At 41.2% G+C, this 24366-nt stretch overlaps 2 protein-coding genes across 5 annotated transcripts; one reads left to right on the top strand and one right to left on the bottom strand.

Moving 5' to 3' along the window:
• Positions 1-13143: 13143 nt before the first annotated feature.
• Positions 13144-14078, bottom strand: LOC134181669 (GTPase HRas). The gene is made up of 4 exons (XM_062648935.1): positions 13930-14078; positions 13820-13868; positions 13591-13619; positions 13144-13528 (listed from the first exon to the last, which is right to left on the bottom strand). Exons 1-4 carry the CDS (start codon positions 13958-13960, stop codon positions 13263-13265), a joined length of 375 nt encoding a protein of 124 aa, XP_062504919.1. The 5' UTR covers positions 13961-14078; the 3' UTR covers positions 13144-13262.
• Positions 14079-14182: 104 nt separating this feature from the next.
• LOC134181668 (sterol-4-alpha-carboxylate 3-dehydrogenase, decarboxylating-like) lies at positions 14183-20097 on the top strand. Of its 4 annotated transcripts, XM_062648931.1 has the most exons (9): positions 14183-14541; positions 15833-17345; positions 18238-18474; positions 18536-18634; positions 18697-18894; positions 18962-19102; positions 19167-19236; positions 19301-19445; positions 19525-20097. In XM_062648931.1, the coding sequence occupies exons 2-9, from the start codon at positions 17163-17165 to the stop codon at positions 19754-19756; spliced, it is 1305 nt and encodes a 434-aa protein (XP_062504915.1). In that variant the 5' UTR covers positions 14183-14541; positions 15833-17162; the 3' UTR covers positions 19757-20097. The 4 variants fall into 4 exon arrangements, with proteins under 4 accessions (XP_062504915.1, XP_062504917.1, XP_062504916.1 ...); XM_062648933.1 differs by lacking the exon at positions 15833-17345 and having other exon boundaries at positions 14184-14541; XM_062648932.1 differs by lacking the exon at positions 14183-14541 and having other exon boundaries at positions 14631-17345.
• Positions 20098-24366: the final 4269 nt, after the last annotated feature.

Genomic DNA, 24366 nt, shown 5'->3' on the forward strand with positions numbered 1-24366 from the left:
CCAAAGATGCATTCACGACTGCACAAGAAGCTAAGATCATATGTACGCTCTTCAAGCCCTAGAGGCATCCGTGATGCCCTCCTCACTGTTTACATCTCGCTCTGAGCGACAATAAACAAGTCCCACACACGCATTACGTTGACCCTCGCATCATCATGATGTGTGACCGAAGGCATGCTTCCTCACTTGCAAAACCTTTGTTTTCAGCTCATGTTTATGTTGATTTATTAATCTGGGTGGTCAGCAGTGCAGACCACCCCTACAGATACCACACAGGTCTAAGTCAAGATTAATAAGTAAATCAGCAACATGTATTATAGAACAAGCCGACTGTCCAAGTAGCTGCCCCACAGGTAGAACGCATCGGGCACATTTGGCAAGCACACAGAAGTTTCCTGTGCGATCAGGTATGTTGGCAATGCAAGAAAATATAAACTCTATTGTTATCAGGCCTCATCAGATGACAATCTAAGTCATTGAGTGGGTGTGTGCTTATCAACTGGTGACACATAACACATGATTTAGGCACCAAAATAGTTTAGAAACTAAAATCTTTGCCTCTCACTGTAATCAACCTGGATAGTGTTCCATCAGAATTAGCAATTTATTCCATTGTCTACGACCAATATTGGAACAGAGAAGACAGTGACATCAACCATCAGGACAGATTGTTTGTCTTTTGTCAATCATCTTTATCTGAAATAACTGATGTAAAGTATCTGACCATGATAACCAACAAGTACAACTCATACACATGTACCAGTGTAAACACTGGCAACACAATCAGGAGATTCATTATATATTAGAGACCAGAAGGGTACAGTATGTGTAGGGTACTCATAGAAGGCTAAGTGACCATATACCATATGAGCATCTCTAGTGTTACCTCGAGCCATTGGTAACTCTTCAGTGGGAGTGAGAGCTCTCGATCGAGTTTGGTTGAACACAGGCCACCACAATTATGTACACCCCCTGACCAAGAACTCGGGGAGGACTACATCTAATCTCTTATTCAAGTTGGAATTTGTATTGAGATTTACAGCAATCATTAAGTTAGGTCCCTTCTTGATGATTCCTTTCTTGTCTTGCTGTGTGCCTAGCAATATACCTCTTAGTAATAATTTGTCTTAAACGTGGCTGGCAGTTGGTGTACTGTAACAAAAAACTTGAAAATGACTCTAAACAATCTAACAGACAATGTCACATTGAAGAATTATTCCATACTAATAAAATTGTTTTAATTCGCCAAAACTACAGCCATTATTGAGACAAAGTACTGAGATAGAAAACAATGAATAATGATGACCCCGACCTCATAAAATCAATCTCTCATTTTCATAAGGTTGTACACGCAATTTCCAAAATAGTGACAGCCAAACGATTTGCCAATTGAGCGATCTTTAGAAACTGTTCTCATTTACAGCTCATAGGCTGCTAATGAGAATCAAGATTGTGGTGCACGGTTCGACCTCGCAGCCCCAAGTCGGCCGATATTCCGAGGTTTTTTTTAGTAAAGTGCGTTACTATACTACAGTGCACATACCAGTATGGCAACCAGACAGCAGTCTTACACTGTTGAACAGAAGTTGAGCTTTGTCAGAAAGCTGAAAGAAGAATTCAGAAGCAATGTAACCCTGCAACGCGTGAGCTGGGTATCGACCGGAAGAGCTAGTGTACGAGAATGGAAAGATAAATCAGTCTCTAAAGAAAAGCCTGACTAGAAGTGTAGGCAGGCAGTCAGGTCTGTTTGTACTCCTAAGTATATAATAAAGACTAAGTATGCAGGACGAGCCTCTCTCGGCTACTCTGTGATACATATACTCAAGTCATTTTTGCCAATTTCCAAAGTTTCCTGTGAAGCGCCTGGGGCGCTTCTTGAAAGCAGATTTTCTTCTATAAACATCAACTTTCTGTATTACAGCCCTGACCACCGTTTCAGCAATTCGCCGGCAGTAATAAAAGCACAGCAACATTCTAATAACCAAAAAGAAGGCAAAAACTAAAAGGCTGTTATGATAGCATCACAAGACAGAAAGAAAACTAAAACCAGTGCATGAGAAAACAAATCAAGGATAGAGTTTTTAAGCTTAAAAATGTTATCAATACCGATGCAGCAAACAAATGGCATAGTTATGTGCAATCACTATATCTTCCAAAATTGGTATTTGGTTATATATTTTGTTTAAATTTTTTACGTAACTAAGCTATGGAAGAAGTCGGTGTCTTATATTTGATGCTGCACCATGAAAATAGTATACAACAAACGCTCCATCTCTTCTGTGTTGGGGCAACAAACAGTTGTGAAGTTGACAAGTAGTTCCTGCATCTGAATTTCACGAACACTGCAACATTTATTAACATACTTGTCTTGTCTTCTGTTTGACTGACTGTTTCGTAATAGATTGTTAGTGAGTCCAATATTTCATTACAAATAGTTCTACTTCCAAAGGGATTCATCAAGCTATCCGACTAAAGCTCAAGCAACTGAGACCCCAAATAGTCAAAATTTTAAGCTTGAACCAATATGCAAGTATACTGTACATGAACGAAAGCTAAGTCCTTTATCACCTTTCGAAAGATGCTGTTTCAACTAACACTGGGAGTTTTTGTTTTCGCGGTTGAGGTTACAACATTGACTGAGACACATCAAACTATAATCATGAAATTTTGCCAGGCACAAAGCCGTTTCGATTTAATTACTTAGTTCTCTTGGTAATTTCTCTGTCTATGGAGCTCTTTTTTAGGGGGCTCACGAGGTAACTCCCTCCCTTTGGGTTCATCCACTTCACTGGCTGCCAAACCTTCAACAAACCTGGGCAGTCCTTGCACCTAAATGTCTTCATAACTAATTCAACCAAGTTCCTAGGAGACCAAGAGTCTCGGCTGCCATTGCCCATGTGGTCTCCTATGTACCTCGTCTCGCTGTTAGCCTTCAACATCATGACTTTCAATTAACAAGGTCTAGTGTGCTTGCTCCTCCTCTTTCCTACCCTGTATAACAGAAGATGGAGGAAGCAACCTGTACATTAATAGTTGATGTCTAGGAAAGCGTTAAGGTGTGATATAGATAGCTTAAGTTAGTCTTTATATATGTAGGTGAGCCACATTATGCCGAGTCAAATCCTAGATAAGTCATAACTTTCGCCACCATTCTCAGCATGGAATTCCCTAATTCGACGAAATCAAAACCTCCCTCTCAGTATTGCTTATTTCACGACAATTGAGTGCAATGCAGTAATCTCCTGAAAATTGTCATTCAATCAATCTGCTGCACAGTAATACCAAAATTGAGTCACCTCTTACAAGCATTACAATACAATACAGCATCCGTGTATCTCAAAGGCTGACGTTTCACCTTGACCTATAATTTACAAGAGGGACCACGATCAGCGTGTACAAAGGACACATGGAATAGGCAGATGCTCACTCTACCCGTCATGTCAAGAGAAATCTAATCACAGAATATGTTTCAATCCAAAGAGTACATATGTCACAAAGACACGATAAAAATCTACAGCCACAAAATTTTTTCATTGTCTGATATATAATGTTATTACCGATGCCAAGGTTATGTTTACATTATTGGTTTGTTTGTTTGTTTGTAAGCATGATTACTTAAAAATGTGACCATGGAATTTGACAAAATTTGGCACAATGATAGGACTTCGATAGAAGAGCAATCGATTAGTTTTGAAACTAATCCAAATCCGGGTCCCCTCTAGAAGGGTCAGCTCTGCTCGGCCTTTTGAGTGAGATAATTTCTGATTTCACTGCTGCCCACCTATACCATCTTTGTGCAATTACTGATGGACACACAATGTCACTGAAACGGTATACGTACATACAACGAATACAACAGCCTTTCACCAAACAGTAGCCATGGAAATGATTGTTAATGGCTCAGGAGGAAACTACGTTGCCTCCAAGGTTTGTGCTCTCCAACTGCTGTCTATTCTTTACTAATAGATCGGTCATAGACAACACAACCCCTCACAAATAAATAACTCAAATATTAGAGTGCAAATCTACAAGGTGTTAGGAACACCTTGAGCATATATGAAACTATGGATTCTGCTTGCTCTGTAGGTTGACAATGTGAAGGCATCATGACTCAGCATAGCTGGCCACCCTCGCTGGCCACCCTCGCTTGAATTCAGCAGGAAAGGTGTTCAACTTTCTTGCATAATTGCTACAAGTTGGGCACAGGTACTAATGCCAAATGATGCACATACAGTAGACATCTGACATATGATATCTGAACCCTGTCAAGATAAAACTTATCACTCCCTCATAACTATCCAACATACCCTCATGCATCACAAATAGATTGGTTAGTAACCAGACTTGAAGTTCATTGACTGTGGGACAGCCAAGACAACACACCCTTTACACCTTTTAAACTTGCCTTACCACAACTTTCTCACTGACCATGTCATACTGTGATAAGATCACAAGAACTACTATAACCATCTCTGCATTACTCCATCAATTAAGAAAGAGACAGAGCAATGGTCCTGATATATACAGCCATTTCAGCTCACAACCACCACTAGATAGGCCATGAAGGTACAGTATCTGGTATACATTCTTGTAAGATAAAAAAAACCCACTAAACACCTATGACCACCTTGACATAGCAAGAACGCATTTTTGCTGCTAACTGTGCTAGAACTATCACATCACAACTTGTTAATTAATTAAGATAGGATGCCATAACCATGTAAACAAATAAATACAGCAGACCCAACCCCATATTTGTTCTTTTATAGCAGTGTTACACAAATTTCATTTGACAGTCAAACCAGCATTTTAGGTACACAAAATGCGTAGCTTTGTCACAGATCTTAATTAATGACACACTACAACACAATTGAAAGCACAGTGTAGGATAAAAGGAGCTATAATTTCTTGACACACCAATTACTGAAAATAACAAAAACAACACGTTTGTGTCAATCCAAAATAACGTCAATCACGTGATTTTTCAAGAAGGCACCATTTTGTAATTTCACCACAGGATAGGAACATTTAATTTTAGTCTGTCTGTCTGAATAGAAATATGTCGAATCAGTAATAATTATAAGTCTTCAACCTTTCAGGTACTGACGTCATGGCTATAAGAATTACACCTCTTTCTGTTGTTTTCCTTGGTAACTCCAAACAAATAACAGACAAAGTAGTCCATAAGTAACAGTGCCGGACAGCATAAATGCTGGTGCACACAGGCCTTAGCTCAGGAAATGTGGGTAAGTTTGAATTTGCATAAACAGTCTCGCTTAAAACTTTGCACATTTCTTTACCAATAGTTCGTCCATATTATCTGAATGTAAAGAAGGTATCAAAGTGCATCTCCATATAGAAGAAATGAAAAGACTCAGCCACCTAGTAAATTTATGTTTTTCTCTACGAAAATTTATAGTTTGCCGAAATTCGATAATATTGCTCACTGACATTGGTAACATAATGTTCTAACAATCTGCCATCGTGAATTTTTAAATTTCTATTGTCTACTCGAGATACTAACCAAATGAGGACCTAAAAGAGGATACACTCTGGAGCCTATCATTTTCTCATTTCAGCACTGTTGATGCTGAAACTTTATCTAGAGCATCTAGATGCAGTGGACTAAAAAATTTCAAAACAGTTTTCAAATATTCGTCCGTTTAGTTGTTTGGCAACTGTTTATTTGCTTAGAACATTTCTATAACACAACCTATTGATATTGATTGAACACAACTCATAAAAGTAACAGCAAACAATCATCTAGCAGCCAATAACGCAACAACACAGCTGCAGAGGCGCTCGTGACAGTTTCTGATGTCTGGCTGCCAGTGGACAAACTCAAATAGCAACAACGACAGCATCTTCAGATCGTCAGACGCTAAAGATCTTACGCGCTCATCCAAACTATCCTAAACGTCGCTGACCAAGAAAGAATCTAAGCTCTGATGAGACTGTCAGGAACTAAGAAGCCGCTATCTAGAGATGGAGCTGTCGTCCCTGCTGCAGTCGAGTTTCCGAAAGGGCCCCGTCTCCTGGTGATATTTCTGTCCTCTTCCGTTTTGCTGCCAGGGCTAGCATTCGAGATTGGACCTACTTTTTGTTACTGCAACGCGTGGAGTCCACGACGATAGCAGAGAGGGGAGTGGCAGATTTAGCATAACTACAGCATTGTCATGCCCTTGTCCAATCACCAAACAGCCACGCCCATGCAGTAGCCAATTATTGAACAGAACGCTAACTTCATTATTCTGTTAGCTACAACTATGTGGCATACACCATTAGATAGCTTGCTCTACCGCGACTACGCGTATATGTAGGGTGAGCTGAAAATACGCAGGACGAAATTTCTAGCACACGTTAAAGTTTCGAACATTTATGCTGTCCAACATTGTACCATCTTACCATTTTGACACAACTTCAAGGAGAACTCTCACCAAAATCAACAATATCTCAGATGAAAGCGGTCATTTCATGACACAACCCTTTGCAACTGTTTACTGCAGATGTTTACCATAACGAAGAAATAAATCATTGAAATTACCTGTGTGGCATGTTTAGTACCATTACAGCTCTGATTGCTGGTTAGAAAGGCAGACTGATACCTGTGCACTTTTCAAGGTAAGGATTGTGAGACATATGATGGGAAGTTGTGATTTATTAATTAAAGCAAACTGGGACCCCAAACTTATCACGCAGTCAATACAAACGCAGAGCCTCAAATGGAGACCTTTCTTAGATTAGCTCATAGATCATGTCTTGTTTCATTTTGAGTGCGTTAGGAGCACTTGATATGGTTAAATCTAAAGTAGTTACTTCCAAACAAGGACAGAAAGTAAATCATATAAGGAATCATCTGAACTCGTGGCCCATTCTCTTCTTCTTGTCAGCAAACGCCCATCAACCCATACAAAACACCAGACTCTGTTTTTGATCATAGCTTTGTTATAAAATAAAATGGCTCAACCTCTATGCACATGAGTAAGTGTACATGCAATATGTGTCAGTACTTGGCTACACATCAAGTCATGTGTGCCAACTGTTGCAGATGCAACCCATTACCACAGGCGTATTCTCCATGCCCATTAACAGAATCTCACAAGATTAATCACAATGAAGAGACGTGTAGTCCATGAGAATGCACCAAAAAATTCAAGCCCACTGTATATTCTCACTCACTCACTCTTGTGTTGGTCCCTATACCATTGTTATGAGGCACACATAAATCTTAACTTCTCCCATATACAGTACTTTACATCAGCATGCCCGTTAACATAAGAGAAGAATACACAATCACCGGCTAACCAATTGCCATTGTGATCCTACAGTATCCATTAACTTAATAAGCAATGCATTGAAAGTAACTTCATTTTATTATAGCCTCTTGGTAGTGTCTTTCCTCTGCACTTACAATTCATAGGCTTTGTTCAATGAGATTAGATAACAGTGAAGACTTAGAACTTGATGTGCACATACATTAAAATTCCCATAAATACCAGTGAGTACAATCAATGACAACAGCCAAACACGCCTGACAATATCATGCAGCGACCATCAACTCGTGCTACAATGATGATAATGATAAGTCACATCACCAATCAGTCAAAACCCTAAGGCATAATGATCTAATGCATTCTTAGACTTCATGGCTTTCTCTGATTAATTAATGCAAATGCTCTCCAGTAGGGGGCACAGTATGAGCAATGCTTATTACCAACCATGCCTGCATGACTCAGTAATAAATGTTGCAGTCAGCCACCTACCCTAGATAGTTCTTGATCATGTCGGCATCTCAAGCAGTTTGTTATCAAAAAAAGGCAACACTTTCTATATTTGCATGATTGGGTCTCTCTGTTTTCAACACCCAACCAGAAATAGCAGTCTGTTATCAAAAAGTCAACACTTTCTATATTTGCATGATTGGGTCTCTCTGTTTCAACACCCAACCGAAAAATACCATCATGATCCTCCTCTTTGAATAATCCAAATATATAAACAAATAAAGTCAGTTTCCATCATTTCATACTATGTGGCCCATCATAACTTTGACCTCCTTCTGTCTTGCTTCCGGTAAATAGAAGCCTGACTGTATACGTGCACATAAATCTGTGATGCATCATCCAACAATATCAGCACCAAGACAGTCTCTCCATTAATACTAGAAGACCTTGAGTTGTTTAATCTGTGTATTCACCACTACTAAGCAAATCTATTTCACGACTAAACAGGTATTACTTAAACCTGGTTCAAAGGTAGTTTAGTTCAAGTAAACTTGTAAACGGAAAACGATAACAAGCACTCCACGAAAATGTCCACTGATTCTGTCTTGTCCACTAAAATGTCCACTGACTTTGTCTTGTCGTTGAATGCCTTACTCACAATTGTGTGGCATGTTTCCGAAAAAGGCAGTCTCTGTAGAGATGGAGTATTATTATAACTTAGACACAAATGTCGGCTCCTGTTTTCTAGGCTTTCCACCACTAGCCATCACACCTACTACTACTGCAATGTACTACTGTGCCTTCTCACGCAAGGTCACAAGCCACATTAGCTCTAAAAGCCACGTTAGCTCTAAAAGCCATGTTTGTTACTAATGATCACACATATTACTGCTGCAATGCACTGCAATGCATAGTCACATGAAGTCACTGCAATGCATATAGTCACATGAGGTCACAGCCACATTTGCTATATATAGGCCATAATTGCAAAAGCAAAGTTAAGAAAACCAGCAGCAGTTGATCATGGATAACCAACCACAGAGGGAACACCCTATATTTAATTTATCACCTAGTATACTAAACAACTTAGGAAATGATTCATGTAGTTTGGCTATCTTATGAAACTAATTAAATGATGAGTATAAAACCACATGGGAAGTATTCCATACCTTTGTGTTACACCCTAACAGGTACAATGGCTACATAACAGAAATTGCTATTGCTACTAAAATTTCCAAACACAAGAGACTAACTACAGAGCATAATACACACATGTCATCTTGTTGGAAGTTGTGAGAAAACTATACAGCCTAATACATTATTGCCATGTCGTCATGGAGAAGGTTCCAGAGAACTACAAGATAAAACACTTCCTGGTAGAAAACTACACATCAGAAGTCACAAACAGAAAGAGCTTAAAGAGCTTAACTATGAAAAGACTGATATGGGAGATAAATCTAACAATGAGGTGTGACTTCCCTCAATAAAGAAAAATAACTAGCAACTGAAGTTATGTTTCCTAGCCACTCTTGTTTGTCCTGCCACAAAGGTGTAACAACTACAACAAGTCACTCCTAATACAATAAATGTCAACATCACCATCTAAAATAACTTGGCAAAAGTGGTAGGTTCCCCTCACATAAGAAGCAAACAAATAAGAAAACCAAAAGGCCAAGTTTCAATCATACTATGAGTAGCATATTAGCTACTAATTATCTGAGTTGTAAAAAAGCTTGACCCCATTCACCTGGTCTAAAGACAACTGACAATGAGAACCCGTCCTGATCAGGCTAAGACTGTAATGCTAATTGCTAGAAATTGATAGAGAGTATGTTGACAAATAGACAATGGACAGCACAGACATTATTGAAAAAATAGCATGACAAAAAATTTAAGCAAGGTTGATACTATCTCTAAACTGGACACTGTTTAGAATGTTAACACACACACACACACACACACACACACACACACACACACACACACACACACACACACACACACACACACACACACACACACACACACACACACACACCTGAAAGTCAAAACAGACAAGTTGAGATGTACCAACACAAAACACAGAAAAAGACAAATACATAAACAAACACTCAAACCAATTGAACAAATTGAACAAACAAATAAACAGACAGCTCCATAGTTATAGCGCTGCAGTATTATGCTACTAGCTATTGCTACATCCACCCTTTCCTGAATGGCCGGAAGGATCAATTAGGGAACCAATAAAAGGTATCACACAGAAGATATACTGTTTAAGTGTCCGCCATTGTCCGCCATTGTGAATGCTTAGGGTGTACAGAGGTGTGGCTTTACAGTGACAATTGATAAAGGGCAAAGACAGTGAAGTTGCTACATTGTCAAAGGCAAGCGTAGTGATATCTGAAGACTATACAGATATAAAAACATTAGGAAACAACTACATGTTAGATCATGTGATGAGACAACAAACATTATCGCCTTACTTTTGGTGGCTGAATCAGTATCAGAGCTCATGATGCTGTTGTTGAGCATATACATGATGTGCAATGTATCAGGGGGGCACTTATGGTATTACCTCACTTTCAAGGGCATGCTGGTACAAACAGGGTACAGCAGCATGCCATTACAAACTGCGGATTAACAGCATGCCATTATATGGCGAGATTATCTCACTTATAGGTAAACAGCAGCTGTACACCAAAAAACAGCTTCCAATAACCATCTATATATAATTGCGCTACCTAGGACGTCTGTCGGGTGTCAGTCGGGTGTCAGACTGATGAGACGGGTGCAATTTCGACTGGCTTGCACGTGCACTCGCACTCACCTCACCGGAAACCCATCTCAGGGACTCAAATCAGGTGGTCATTGCTTCATTATGGAAGTTGCATCATGCTATAAACAGGAAGTAGAGTCAGCTGACACACGACAGCAGAGCAACTGTGGAATTTCCACGTGTCCCAGCTAGTATTGCATAACTTCCAGTACCAGTAATTAAACTGTGAACAACAGTTTCAGCTTCCTAGACTACCCACAACCTGACTATGAAATACCCATTTCAATGTATGTTAGTATTATTCTATAGTATCTCAGTCTGCAGCTTCTTCTTGCTCATATTCATTGTCTTCCACATGTCAGCTCTTTCTGACTAGTCTATGTTAATTAATCACGATCCACTGAGTGATTTTCAAGAGGCTTTGTCTACAGTCTTCTCTCCCTCATAACTTGACACGTGCATCCAAGGCTGCCATGCTCATGCTATGCTGATTTAAATATCAAAATACCTTGCCTTATACCAGTACTCGCTGCCTTATAATAGTATGCCATTTTAGTAGCAGAATCATCGAATCGCCTGTTCTGCTACACCCCTCTTATAACGACATGCCACTGAAAGTGAGGTAATACATTACAAAGTACAAAATATGAAGGTCAGCAAAAATAAAGAGGGGGGCAGATTTCATGAATAAGAAAACTTGACAGTAAGACACTCTACAAAATACGAGACATGATTCCTCACTCATTTAACAAAGTAATAATATATGCCACTGTCAAGACAAGTAGAGTCAAAAAATAGTACAGACAATGTACATTGAGAAACAGACCCACACAAAGATAAGACAAACAAACAACAACTGTACATGAAGAAGAACTAAAGTGCTAAACCCTCAGATGCTAAATTAGATTGCAGGCATGAATGTAAGTTATGTATCTATATGGTGAGAAATCCCACTGCCCCAATCACAGGCCATACCCAATCTGGTATCGACCTTAAATCTAATTAGTCAAAGTCAATGAGAAGTGTGAAAAAGGGGCTGAACACATTGACTGGCACATAAGATCCAATAGCTATTTGATACCTCTTGAAAGCATGCAGAGACATCATTACATCCACTGGCACCTAATTAATACCAGAACATGGTCTGTGGCATTACTGTAACCCCAGTGCATGCACTTCAGTAAACAAAACAATGAACAAAACACAGATAAACCAACATGTAAACAAACAAACAGACAGAGAGTAATAAACAATAGTGAAAGAACAGTAGCAAATGAACACTTACACTACCCTTCCCAGCAATGAGTTATCCATATAGGAGGTCTGTACAACTCTTGGAATTACATCATTACGTAAGATGCATTTTCTGTTATAAATACCAGTAACATACATACATACATACTGATACACACATACTGACACATACTGAATATCAGTATATATAGTGATACATACACTCATACTATGTGTTCTCGTCAGGATATTGTTTCCTCGGGCAACACTAATTATCTTATGACATCATAATACACAAATATGACTCACTTCTGATTTACACACTTCAAGATACAATATAATAAATGCATTAATAAACAATTTCTGTCATGGGTATATTTACTACTACTTACTAGAACCAAAACACCAAGCTTATGACATGAAACTCTGTAGTTTTATTGAGCAAGTAGTAATAGACAAAAACTCATCATTGCAGAAGGTAGGGGAGTGTCAAAGCATGGGCATCTTCTGTAACACCATTCCCGCTGTGATACCAAACAGATGTACAAATGTCAAGATCAGTAATTAGTCAACGACAACAAGCAGAGGATGACCCAAAAAGCCTGGAGTAAGCCGAAAAACTTCATTTCCGTGACAGATAAGCCAGATACGCCATCTATGAGTTGCACTAACAACTCCAAGATGACACTTACTAATCTCCATGTCTAGATGATTAGACAAATGGATGACAGTCACAAGGAGAAGTTGACTGTTAGGTTTGCATTTACGCACTACTACTAAGACGTTTGTGTATGGACCACACCAAATATCTCCCACTCCAAGCAGCAATAATGGTTATTTTTCATGCCTCAACTGCCTCTTACTACCCCAACCAGAAAAATGCCGGCATGGCCGGTACTGGCGAGAACAGTGATCTATGTACACACACACACACACACACACACACACACACACACACACACACACACACACACACACAGAAGATCAATTATCTGGAGGTTAATCAATTGAAACGTTAGTTATCTAAATGTGATATCCTTAGTTATCTAAATATCACGTGGCTTAGAACATTGTGCCTGCCACCATGCATGTTGCAATGCTGCTCTGCTAGCCTATGTCGATCTATATAGGTCACATGAGTAAGCAAAATGAGACACATTACACCAGTTTGATTGGCATGGCTATACAGAAGTTTTAGTCTACATGATGTCATCTATCTTGAATTACAAACAATTAATAAACACAAATGAACATGTACTTCGGATAACTGACAGTCTCTTGTAGTGTACTTAGACAAATAAAAACATACACATTGTATTGTAGCACCCAGAGCACCTAAAATGGGGCAAAACCCAAGGCAACTTTATTAGTGTGACAACACCATATATTGGCAGACAAAGAGAAAGGTGGCCAAAATTCCTTATAGAATGCACTACAGTATATACAATACCATACACGCATAAATATATATTCTAGACTTTTGCTTTGGGTTATATCTTTGCTGGTGATATTAATAATATTCAAAATAAAAATTAATTATTTACACACAAAACAACAGACAGACACAAGGATATACAAAATACGACAAACAGAACAATCAGCTGCCTAACCTGGTCTCTGTACACGCTAATGTCTTCAAAAGACTTCATATTGTTGACAGCAAATACACAGAGAAATCCCTCTCCAGTCCTCATGTATTGATCTCTCATCGCACTGTACTCCTCCTGACCCGCAGTGTCCAGAATGTCCAACAGACACGTCTCACCGTCGATTACGACCTGCTTACGATATGAATCCTCTGCAGAAACGTTACCAGATAGTCAGAAAATCGCAACACGATATGTGCACACGCCCACGCACCTATGGTAGGATCATACTCTTCCACGAAACTAAAAAGACAAACACACGGTCAAAAACGCAGAATGAAAACCAGATGTATGACATAACTCGAATACTATCTCTACACCAGCGATTCATGCAATCGGCGCATACACGGCGTCGTTTTTCACGCGCAGTTTGTGGCACATTCGCATCGTGCATGCATACAAACAACAGACAACACCCGGATTAAGAACTGAAATCATCTTACTGATTCTGGATTAGTTGTATCGTTAGAGCACTCTTCCCGACACCACCAGCTGCAAGCAACACCAGAAAGAGTCGCCACAGACGTAGATTTTCGCGATAACATGGCAGTACCTCCTACGACGACAAGCTTGTATTCAGTCATATTCAGCCACTATACGTCCGTGTCGGATAGAAAGACAGAAACAATTGCGAACGAGCGCTCTCTTTCGGCTTTATAAGATGGATGTTTCTTCTAAATTTGTCAACCAATGGGAGAACGTCGACTCGATTGCCCGGATATGAGCGTTCAGGCGTGGCCGAGAACAGTTGCCGTGGCAATTTGGTGTAAACAATTGCGAGTGTGCACGTGCGCAGTGGAGGGTGGTGATTCGGTTTGCGTTGTTGCTGACGCCTGCGTGAACGTGACTGTGTACGTTTTGGCGGCGGATTTTTGTGTGTTCGTTTTGCGTGTTAGGCCTATCTAGTTGTGGTTAGTCGGAGTTGACCTGTCTGTGCTTCCGCGTCCCTAGCCAGTTGATCTCTGTCTGCCTGCCTTACATTACGTGTACATTCTTTCTGTGTCATGTCTGTGCGGCTGCAGCTGCTGCCCGCTTGTCGGCCTGTACATGTCTGGATGTCCATCAGTCAAAATGTGAGTGGTGTAATGCTCGAAACTGCTTGCCTGTCGGTGGTACCGCGTGGAAAACTCTGAAAGAACGGCAACTCACGGCTCTTCCAGCACACGTACGTATCTTGATTTGAATACAGTTCGAATAGTTGTTCGGTGACTGTTCAAGTTTCTATTTATTTGTATCTAAATATTGTCTGTATTTTCGTTTGTCCAGTTTTCAGAGTGCATACGTTGTTCTGTCTGATTGATTGTCTGTCTGCATGTTTGTCTGTCTGTCTGTCTGTCTGTCTGTCTGCTTGTATGTGTGTCTGTCTGTCTGTCTGTCTGCTTGTATGTCTTTCTGTATGTTGATCTTCCTATCTTTGTCTGTCTGTCTGTCTGTCTGTCTGCAAGGGCATTGCTGGACTTCAAAAATTGGGGAGGTCGGCAGCAAGGGTTTAACATTTATGATTGACACTTTGTTTATCATCTAAAGGACAACATCTATTAATATTGGGGAGGCCGTTGCCTCCCCAGGTTCATGTGTAGAGACGTCACTGCAGTCTGTCTGTGTCTGTCTTTCTGTCGTGGTCTCCTTGGTCTGCAAGTATGGAGATGGTCTGCCCGAACCCATAACTGTATTTCCGATGATTGGCGTGAGTTCATTAGTGATCTTTGTATCACACATAACAAAGGACACAGAAATGAATATACGAACACAAGTGATTGGCCAGATATAGTTGCTATTTGATTTAGAAACAGGACATATAGTTCAGATGTTGATGAAGCCTTGGCACACCCATGGATCTGATCCAGGACATTCTGAAATAGGCAAAGATGGTCGATTTGCTGCTAGAACTACAGAAGAGAAGATGAATAATCATCAAGAGAAAGTCTGTTAGGGGGAACATCACCTAAATTTGTTGTTGTGTTCAAACATTTTGGAAGAATTAGGGGGCCTGCAGGCTGCTACGTTCTTACAGTGCTATTCAAAACATAGAGGTCTTACTGATGAAACACCTTTTGGCAGTGATGAAAGACCTTTGGAAATGCTGGCCAATTCAAGAGTTTTTGAAGTAAAGTTAGATGCAATGATTCTTTGCAGATGCAACACTAGAGTAAGTACAAATTCATGTACACTTGTGTCTACAAGAATGGCAAGTAGTAATTACAAAATGTCTGTCTGTCTGCCTGTCTGTCTGTCAATGATTAAGTGAGCCAATGAACAGTGCAATGATGTGTTTACCCCTGAGGATTTGCTCTTATCTTTTGAAGATGAGGATCAATAAATGATATGGTTGTCTGTCTATCTGTCAATAGATATATTTTCTTACATCAGAACTATTTTATCTGTCTGTCTGTCTGTCTGTCTGTCTGCTTATACTGTACATGTCTAGGGTCAGGTCATGTGTCATCTGTTTTTAGTTGGTGGATGTGGCTGCACTCAGAAAATATTTGTCATCAGTGTTTGCATGGATTTATGCCATTATGTGACCACACAGTAGACAGACACATTAGACCACCTGACCATGCACCAATGAGTGCTTCCATGAAAACTGGATTGAAACCAAAATTCTAGTCCAAACAACACTACCATCATAAAGCATCCTGCACTCCATCAAACTAATGACCTCTGATGACCAATATTGTCAACATTAACAGACAGCATCCGCACATTCATCTCATTGGCATGTATGAAGACAACACAATAGAAACAATCTTTTGCTATGAAATTTCGATTGCTTATTTACTGCCCTAAAGACACTCCGTCTGTTGCCATATTGGACAATTTTCCTGTCATATACACTAGAGTATTGGATCTGAAAAGGTCAACTTTTTTTCGTAATAATATTCTGCTCAGGCTATACTTTGTGATTCTAATACTTTCAAAGTAAACCACGACAACCCCACACAACCTGACGCGTTTCACCTTCTCATCCACCCAATTTCCATTCCTTCTCTTCATTGGACCGCCACGCTTGTTCACCAATTAATATCCGTGCTACAGCACAGACGACTTGCGTCACACAAATGGTGCGCCACACGGCCAATTTCAATAATAGGAATGTTTGTCACGGTGATGCATCCCGGCAACTCCTGCGTTTGTAGCAAATTTCGCACCACAAGATCTAAGTTTGACTCAAACGGGGCACCGATTTAGCCAGAATGTGTCATTTCCGCCTAGCAATCTCGTAACCGTTTACTACAGCTGCCAAACTGTCGTAAGTTTACATTCTTGGCAATTCAACGAGTTGACACCCGATTGCGGTCTAATCTCTGTTTACTTGTTTGTATCTGGTGTAACAATGTAACACTTCGCTGCTGATTGTTTTGAACACGTCCAGGTCACTTTCGATGCCCCGTTGTCTCGGCGCCGCTGGTTTGGGGGAAAAGTATTGCAACATCGAAATTATCCAGAAATTTTCATGTCGTCGCAGATATTATTGTATCAGTGCAATACAACGTGCCAGCTGTAAACATCTCTCCAAATTCCCCTGACGTCACGATTCCTGGATCTAAGCTAATTTCTCGCCTCGTCGACCAATCAGATCGACGGCTGATACACAGACGGCCGTCGTTGATAGTCACGGCACGTGACCCGAATTACACGTGACCTCGTCGACCGCCCATAGAGACGTCCCCTCTCCGGATTGCCTCATTCTCGACTTGCCATTCCGGGGAGTAACTTTGGTGCGAAATTTCGACTGCAATTTCGTCTGCGATTTTCCGACAACTGCCGTCGCTCCGGACCATAATGCTCGAAATGGAACAACTCTCTGCCGTCTACGTTCCAGCTCTCTCCCTGCTGCTCGTCGTTCTCGTCGTCCTGCTCTACGTGAGACGAAAGCGCAGCTTGCAGAACGAAATGCCATGCCCAATATACCAGCGGATAGTCCAGCACCAGCCGACGGAGAACGCCACGCAAGTGCTCATCGCTGTGAGTATACATACGATTCCATGTTGTCTACAAATTACTGCTCTGTTGACAAAACAGAAAACTGTCCGTGGCAACAAGCTTGTTCGCAACACCTTGCAACTGTAAATGTCCGCGCGTGTAGGCGGCTATACTCTGCATAGAGGAGATGCACGAAGGTGCCACTTCGTCTAGTGAGTCGCGTGCGGTTTGCACTGCTCGCGTGTCGCTAATCACACAACAAGGCAACAACATCATTACCCTCCGTTGCATCGACGTCGCTGCGCCGGTCGGAGAGCGCAAAACCCACTTCGCCGCGGCGGGTTGACGCAGCAGCGAAAGCACGAGGATTGCATTGCAGTCTTTCGAGCAAGCGGAAGACCGCGAAATTCGATACGTAGATATGCATCGAAACCTCTTGAAGAACACAGCCCACTCGCTTCTCGTCTGGAGTGTAATTTTGCGATGCTAATCCGCGAAGAATGCCGAAGCTGCAATCCGAACGAGAGCGCGTTGCGCTGCCGTCTCTCATGTTTATCAGTGTCGTTAATCAATGATGCTAAGCGCGCAATTTGTACCCGCAAAGTAATAGTTGCGCATTAGAGGCCGGGTCTGCGGCCATTCACGCCTCTTTCGTCCTCCAAGTCGATATAACGAGCGAGATGCGAGTCGTTGAAGACGTCACTGGGTGGTCGAACAGTTGGCTGTTATTCTAGCATAGCTCGTAACTGTTCTACCGCTGCAGGGTAGCTCTAACTTCATCAATGGGGTTTCATTCTAACGGAAGCTGATGTAGGTCAATAGACCACCCGGCATGCTTGACTCCAGTCATTCTTTGTGCTTGACCCCGGTGCTCAGTCATGCCACCAGTCATGCATTCGCCGGTCGGTCGTTGAGTGTTTGTTGAATTGTGTAGGGAGGCGCAGGATTCTTGGGACGACACATTGTGAAGCAGTTAATCGAGAGGAAGGGCTGCGATGTCCACGTGTTCGATATTGAACTTCCTCTCGAGGATTTGCGAGATCCCCTCGTGGCTTCGTACATCAAAGGCGACATCCGGCAGATGAGTCACGTGCAGGAGGCGTTGACTGGTATCGACACGGTTTTTCACACCGCTGGAGTGTTCAGCCACAACGTGAACGTGACCGACAAGGTGAGCGATGACTAGAAACGTCGTCTGACGCGTTGGTAGCAATATGCAGTTGTCTTTCTAGCTTATGTGGGACGTAAACGTTACTGGTACCGAGACTATTGTGAAAGTTTGCCAAGAAAAATCGATTAGGAAACTAATCTTCACCTCTACTTGCATTGTGGTTCGATAAGCTAATGGCCATTGACACCTAACGGTATTGCTGTACAAACTATTTCTTTGTAGACAATGGGAAAAGATGATGCCATAGCAGAGGGATGGGATGAAAAGCACCCTTACCCCAGAGAGCCTGTAAACGGCTATGTAAAGTCAAAAATTGCTGCTGAGGCAATCGTTCTGGCAGCCAACAGTGTGACTCCATCTGGAGAGGGTTTGGCCACCTGTGTAATGAGACCGGGAGGAATGTTTGGCATTGGCGACAACGTTAGACTATTTCAAGTTTAAGATTACAAACTGTTGACTCTCTTTGTTCTCTATTGTACTTCAACAGATGCTGGCAGATATGGCTCTACAGGGTAGAGACAATTACTACATTGGTGATGGCACTGCTAGATTCGATCTTGTCCATGTCAATGCAGTAGCTTATGGTCACATCTGTGCAGCAAACCATCTCTCCCCAGTCAATGACAAGGTATACCTTAAGATACTCTTCAACACAACTGATGACATCGAAAGTGAATTCTGTTCCTCTGTAGATACCAATTGCAGCTGGCAAAGTCTACAATCTAACAGCAGGAAAACCGGTCATGTACAAGGAATTTTTCGGTTAGCCAGTCGATCAGATATCGAATCAGTAGATCTTTCTAATAATTCTGGACTATATTCGTAGGTGGTCTCTGTGATGGTCCCAAATCGTTCTGGGGCCATGCTAAGCCAAAGTCCATACCTGTCTGGCTAGCCAGTGCTTTAGCTACAATCAATGAGGTGACTTATCGATCATTAGGCATCATCTTATTTGCCAAGTCATTCACAAGGTAGAATAGCAGGCAGCACACCCGCTGTCACTTACCTCACGCTAAGTCATCACCCTGTTAAATTCTCTGATTTTATCAGACTCTCTGTGGAGATGACTCAACGCAGCTACTGGTTCAACAACGAGAGAGCCATGCAAGATCTGGGGTACACTCCACTGTTGAAATGGAGGGACCACATCGACCTACTGGTTCAAGACTACAGCTTCAGTTGCAGTACAGCGCCGAGACTCAGACGGAGAAGCGTTCCATGTCTCTCTTCCCCCCACATTTCCAGCAGGGGCAGCATTGCTGATCACAGAGGCGCCACATAGTGTGACCCCCACGTATGGTCGGTTACCTGATAGGTGTCGGTCTTCTCCATTGACCTGTTTATACTAGAATTCACTGATAGACCCGAGTGGATACATATTCCATGGTATTGGGCATATGTGGCAAGAATAATAGGCATCATTTCAGTATATTATCCATTATCTGACAGTTCTAATCTTATGAGATAGAGCATATCAAGTTGTTTGGACGAGTAATTGAGAAATAGTGGTATAGAGGAAAGACTGTTATCTATAGACGTATTTTTGCATTCCTCTTGTCAAATTGCAGTATATTCATCGGTATATTTTCTCGTTAAGTTTCACAATAAAGCATTGGTAATTCACGCTTCCTTGTGCCTATTCACCGTCCCTATTAAATGGCGCCAGTAAACCAACGCACATGTCAGTCTGACAGACAGACAATGGAGCTACAAGATAAAAACGTTTGTTTGTGTAGCTTGTTGTACAGAGCTTGAATAGAGAAGATAACGATGAGGTCGATTGGATGAATTGCTCGGATTGTATCTTTGAGTACCGACGAGGAAGTCAGTGGGAGCTGGAAGTTTTGAGTTGGAGTTAGTAGTTAAGAGTTTCCTGTTGCCATGCGGCAGTGGATTGAGATAAGAGTAGAAGGTGAGGATAACGTTGGAGGACGGTTGTGTCAAGACAGACAGGTAGATGATAGATAGAGAGAGATAGAGACCGTTGGTGCGTATCCTGGCAATCGTGACGCAGGCACGCACACACTTAAACACGCTGGTACTCATGCATAGGCACGCACAGTATGCATGATACCCCACACGCACACAGCCACACGCGAGCACACGCGCGCGCACGCACACACACACACACACACACACACACACACACACACACACACACACACACACACCATCCTGTCACCAGTAGCGGGTTAGGTTAGACACAACTGATACCAATCCTCACGGTATACACACATAGATATAGCCAGTTGTGTCCGAATACAGCCATGCATGTACTGCCTTCTCATCTCATAAGTTAAATGACTACACTGATCTAACATTCCGTGTATAGTTACTAGAATGGGGCTGCATCACAGATGGGTCTGTTGATCCATACACAGAGGTACCGCTCTCCTAGAGAGTAGGTATGGGAAAGAACAGCAAACAAAAGCCAATAAAAAGTTAGAGGACATATGAGCTCACAATGAAAACTTTAAACAAGAAGAAAAGGATGTATATGCATGAGTTGATGAATGATGTCATGTACCTCCAGGGCGATGACTGGTGGTCTTATTAACAAGCGGCGATTCAATGATTTCCATACTTCAATAAAGTTTTGAGAACCAATTGAATTGGGTAGACTCTCGGTACCTTTGACAGTAAGCAAACCTTGTGCCTTCAATATCAACGGGTAAACAGTGATATCCAATTAAAGTGGGTGGTATCTTCATATTCAGACTAAGCAGTTGTTACGCTACTAGAGCAAGCAAACAGTGCACCAGACAGATATACCGACAGACAGATAGAATCTGACAGACAGAGACAGACAGACAGATAGAATCTGACAGACAGACAAACAGACATACAGACATACATACAGATAGACAGACAAACAGACAGACAGACAGACAAATAGATGAGAGACAGACAGGAACGCAGATTTGAAAAAGATATGACAGACAGACACAGAGACAGACAGACACACAGACAGAGATACAGGGATAGATAGACGGATGGACTCGCTTCCACAACAGACACTTAGAGTTTAGATTATACTTAAAATCAGCTCATTTTCTTTAGTTTTATCTTTAATTCTTGGTAACCAGGTTGTGGTCGTTGAGCATCGATCTTTATGTTATTGGCAAAGGTGTGAGTTGTAGCAATGCATTTTATATACATACAGACAAATGAACAGAAAGACTGACAGACAGAGATGCGAACAAACAGAGAAACGGACAGGCAGACAGAAAGCAAGGCAAGCAGACAGACAAGCAGGCAGGCTTGAGAGGATTAATTAACAGATGACAGAAAGACTGGTAGACAGACAGACAGACAGACAGACAGATAGTTAGCTGACGTGCCTTTTACTGATATTCATTGTATGGTATTATTAATGTTGAAAATAAAAGACAGATAGACAGACAGACAGACAGAAAGACAGACAGACAGCGCTTTATTCTTCCATAAATGAATGGGCGTAGATGTGGCGCAGAAACTAACAATGAACCACTAGATACTATCTAATCACTACATATACTATTTCTAACAGACAGACAGACACACAGACATACAGACAGACAGACAAAGAAGATTAGGTGTCAAGTGAAGAACATTGATTACATTAGAGATGCTTATTCACTACAACTTTGTTTCCGTTACTGTGACTTGTGTAACTCGACCCATGGGTCGAGAACTCACTATTTAGTTGTGGTGCCTTTTACTGACATTCACTGTCTAGTAGAATTGATGTTGAAAATAAAAGACAGACAGACGGACAGACAGACAGACATACAGACAGAATATTGTTTCAAAAACAGCCACATAACATAAATAGTTGTAGGTAGAACCAAGTCCTATTGGCTTGGGTAGTATTTAGTTGCTTTTTTTGCTTAGATGGTGTATAATAGTTCAATGTTTGAAAATATATGTATTGACAGACAGACAGACAGACAGATAGACAGACAGACAGACAAATAGACAGACAGACAGACAGAGGCAAAAACAGACAGACAGACAGAGGCAAAAACAGACAGACAGACAGACAGACAAATAATTTATTTTTTGTATATTTTAAAATATATGTGATTGACAGAAAGACAGGCAGACAGACTACCTCTCACATACAAGTGACTCTGGACTGAGAGGAAGAGAGTGAGACAGAGAGACAAACAGTGTACGTGGACACATATTTATTCATACATGCGACCCAGCAACAGGTAGCTGACGGGACAAAGCCAACAAACATTCCACAACACCACAGGTACAACGCACACACGCGCACAATAGCATCAACACCAGTTGACCCAGCGCAACACAATTCGATCCCCCAAAGTGGCTATACACACGCCCATCCATATTACATGACATCTTCCTCTCACCAAACATATTAATTGAAAATCACCACACAAAGACCAGCTAACAAACATACACACACACACACACACACACACACACACACACACACACACACACACACACACACACACGCACAACTTTGCATTGCCACACACCAGACCATCCCCTGCCACTCTAAAAACCAACTAACCCAATCTGTTGCTATCAGTTGCAACCAGCATCAGCTGCCCAGGTCTGATCAACCAAACCAAAACACATATTGCAGTGGTGGTGACTTGATTGAAATGCAAGGGTAACCTCACAAGAAGGCATGATAGCAACAGGTCGCTCGCTCATTCATGTGTGTGTCATCTAATCACCCTTTGACCACCATGTTTCTTATACACTGGGTAACAATATCGAATTAACACCACACAATGCATGACCTCATACATCCATGTGTGAGGATTAAGAGTATCACTGTCTGGTAACACAAACCCACATACATATACATTATAGTTCATGTCTTGTTATGTTTCTATAAATATGAAGAGATCAAAGAGAACTGTCAGACACTTTGTTTGGAAATAGACAAGAAAAGGGGTGACTCATGGTGACTCTAAATAAAGCCAAGGTAATCACTGCAAGGGGGTGTAACACAAGTAGACATGTTTGTCATTAATGGAAATGAAACTGTTATCTTGTACTGAAAGCGTTTATATTTATATCTACTTTACATGGATTGCAGCACGCTATTTTTATAAACGTTATCATGTGACAAGGATCACGTGATTGTTAATCACATGATTAGTACACGTGTTTGCCATATCCTCGTGGAGGCCACTACTGTACCTCCACATTCCTTATTATCATGTCATCATCTATGCATCAAGCAATTGCAGTGTACACCTGTGTTTGATACGATCTGGTATGACAACACAGATGCTGCAATCTTGGTCTCTGAGAATAGAAGTCAATTAGGAGACAATGAATTAATTTAAGGGTTTCCTTTCCCATTGTTTCATACCACATTCAAGTGACAATATTTATAATACAACAATGTGGCAGTGCATCACTACAGAAGTCATAAATTAAATTCATGTAATGTGATTGTGACAAGGAGTAACACAATATTGTCAAATAAAATGAAACAGGAAAGACCAAGCATGCAGAGGTACTGACGAGCAGACAGACAGAAAAAGAGACAAACAGACAGAAAAAGAGACAAACAGACAGCAAAAGACACAAACAAACATACAGAAACAGAGACAAACAGACAGACAAACAGACCGAATAAGAAACAAGCAAACAGACAGAAAACAAACAAACAAGCAGACAGACAGACAGAAAAACAAACATACAGGCACACAGATAGACAAACAATGAGACAGACTGCTTGTCCACTAAGAATGTCAAAAGGTATAATGCATGACCAAATAAATACTCAAAAGTAAAATCCATCAATCCTCAAAAGTATACAAATCCATATAGGTCTATATTACACTGTTCGTCTGCTCAGACCCTAATTGCGTGAACTGCTCCATCGCAAAATTTCTTCACTTTGACTTGGCCCTATAT

Source organism: Corticium candelabrum, chromosome 6 (assembly GCF_963422355.1).
Source record: "Corticium candelabrum chromosome 6, ooCorCand1.1, whole genome shotgun sequence".
NCBI lineage: Eukaryota > Metazoa > Porifera > Homoscleromorpha > Homosclerophorida > Plakinidae > Corticium > Corticium candelabrum.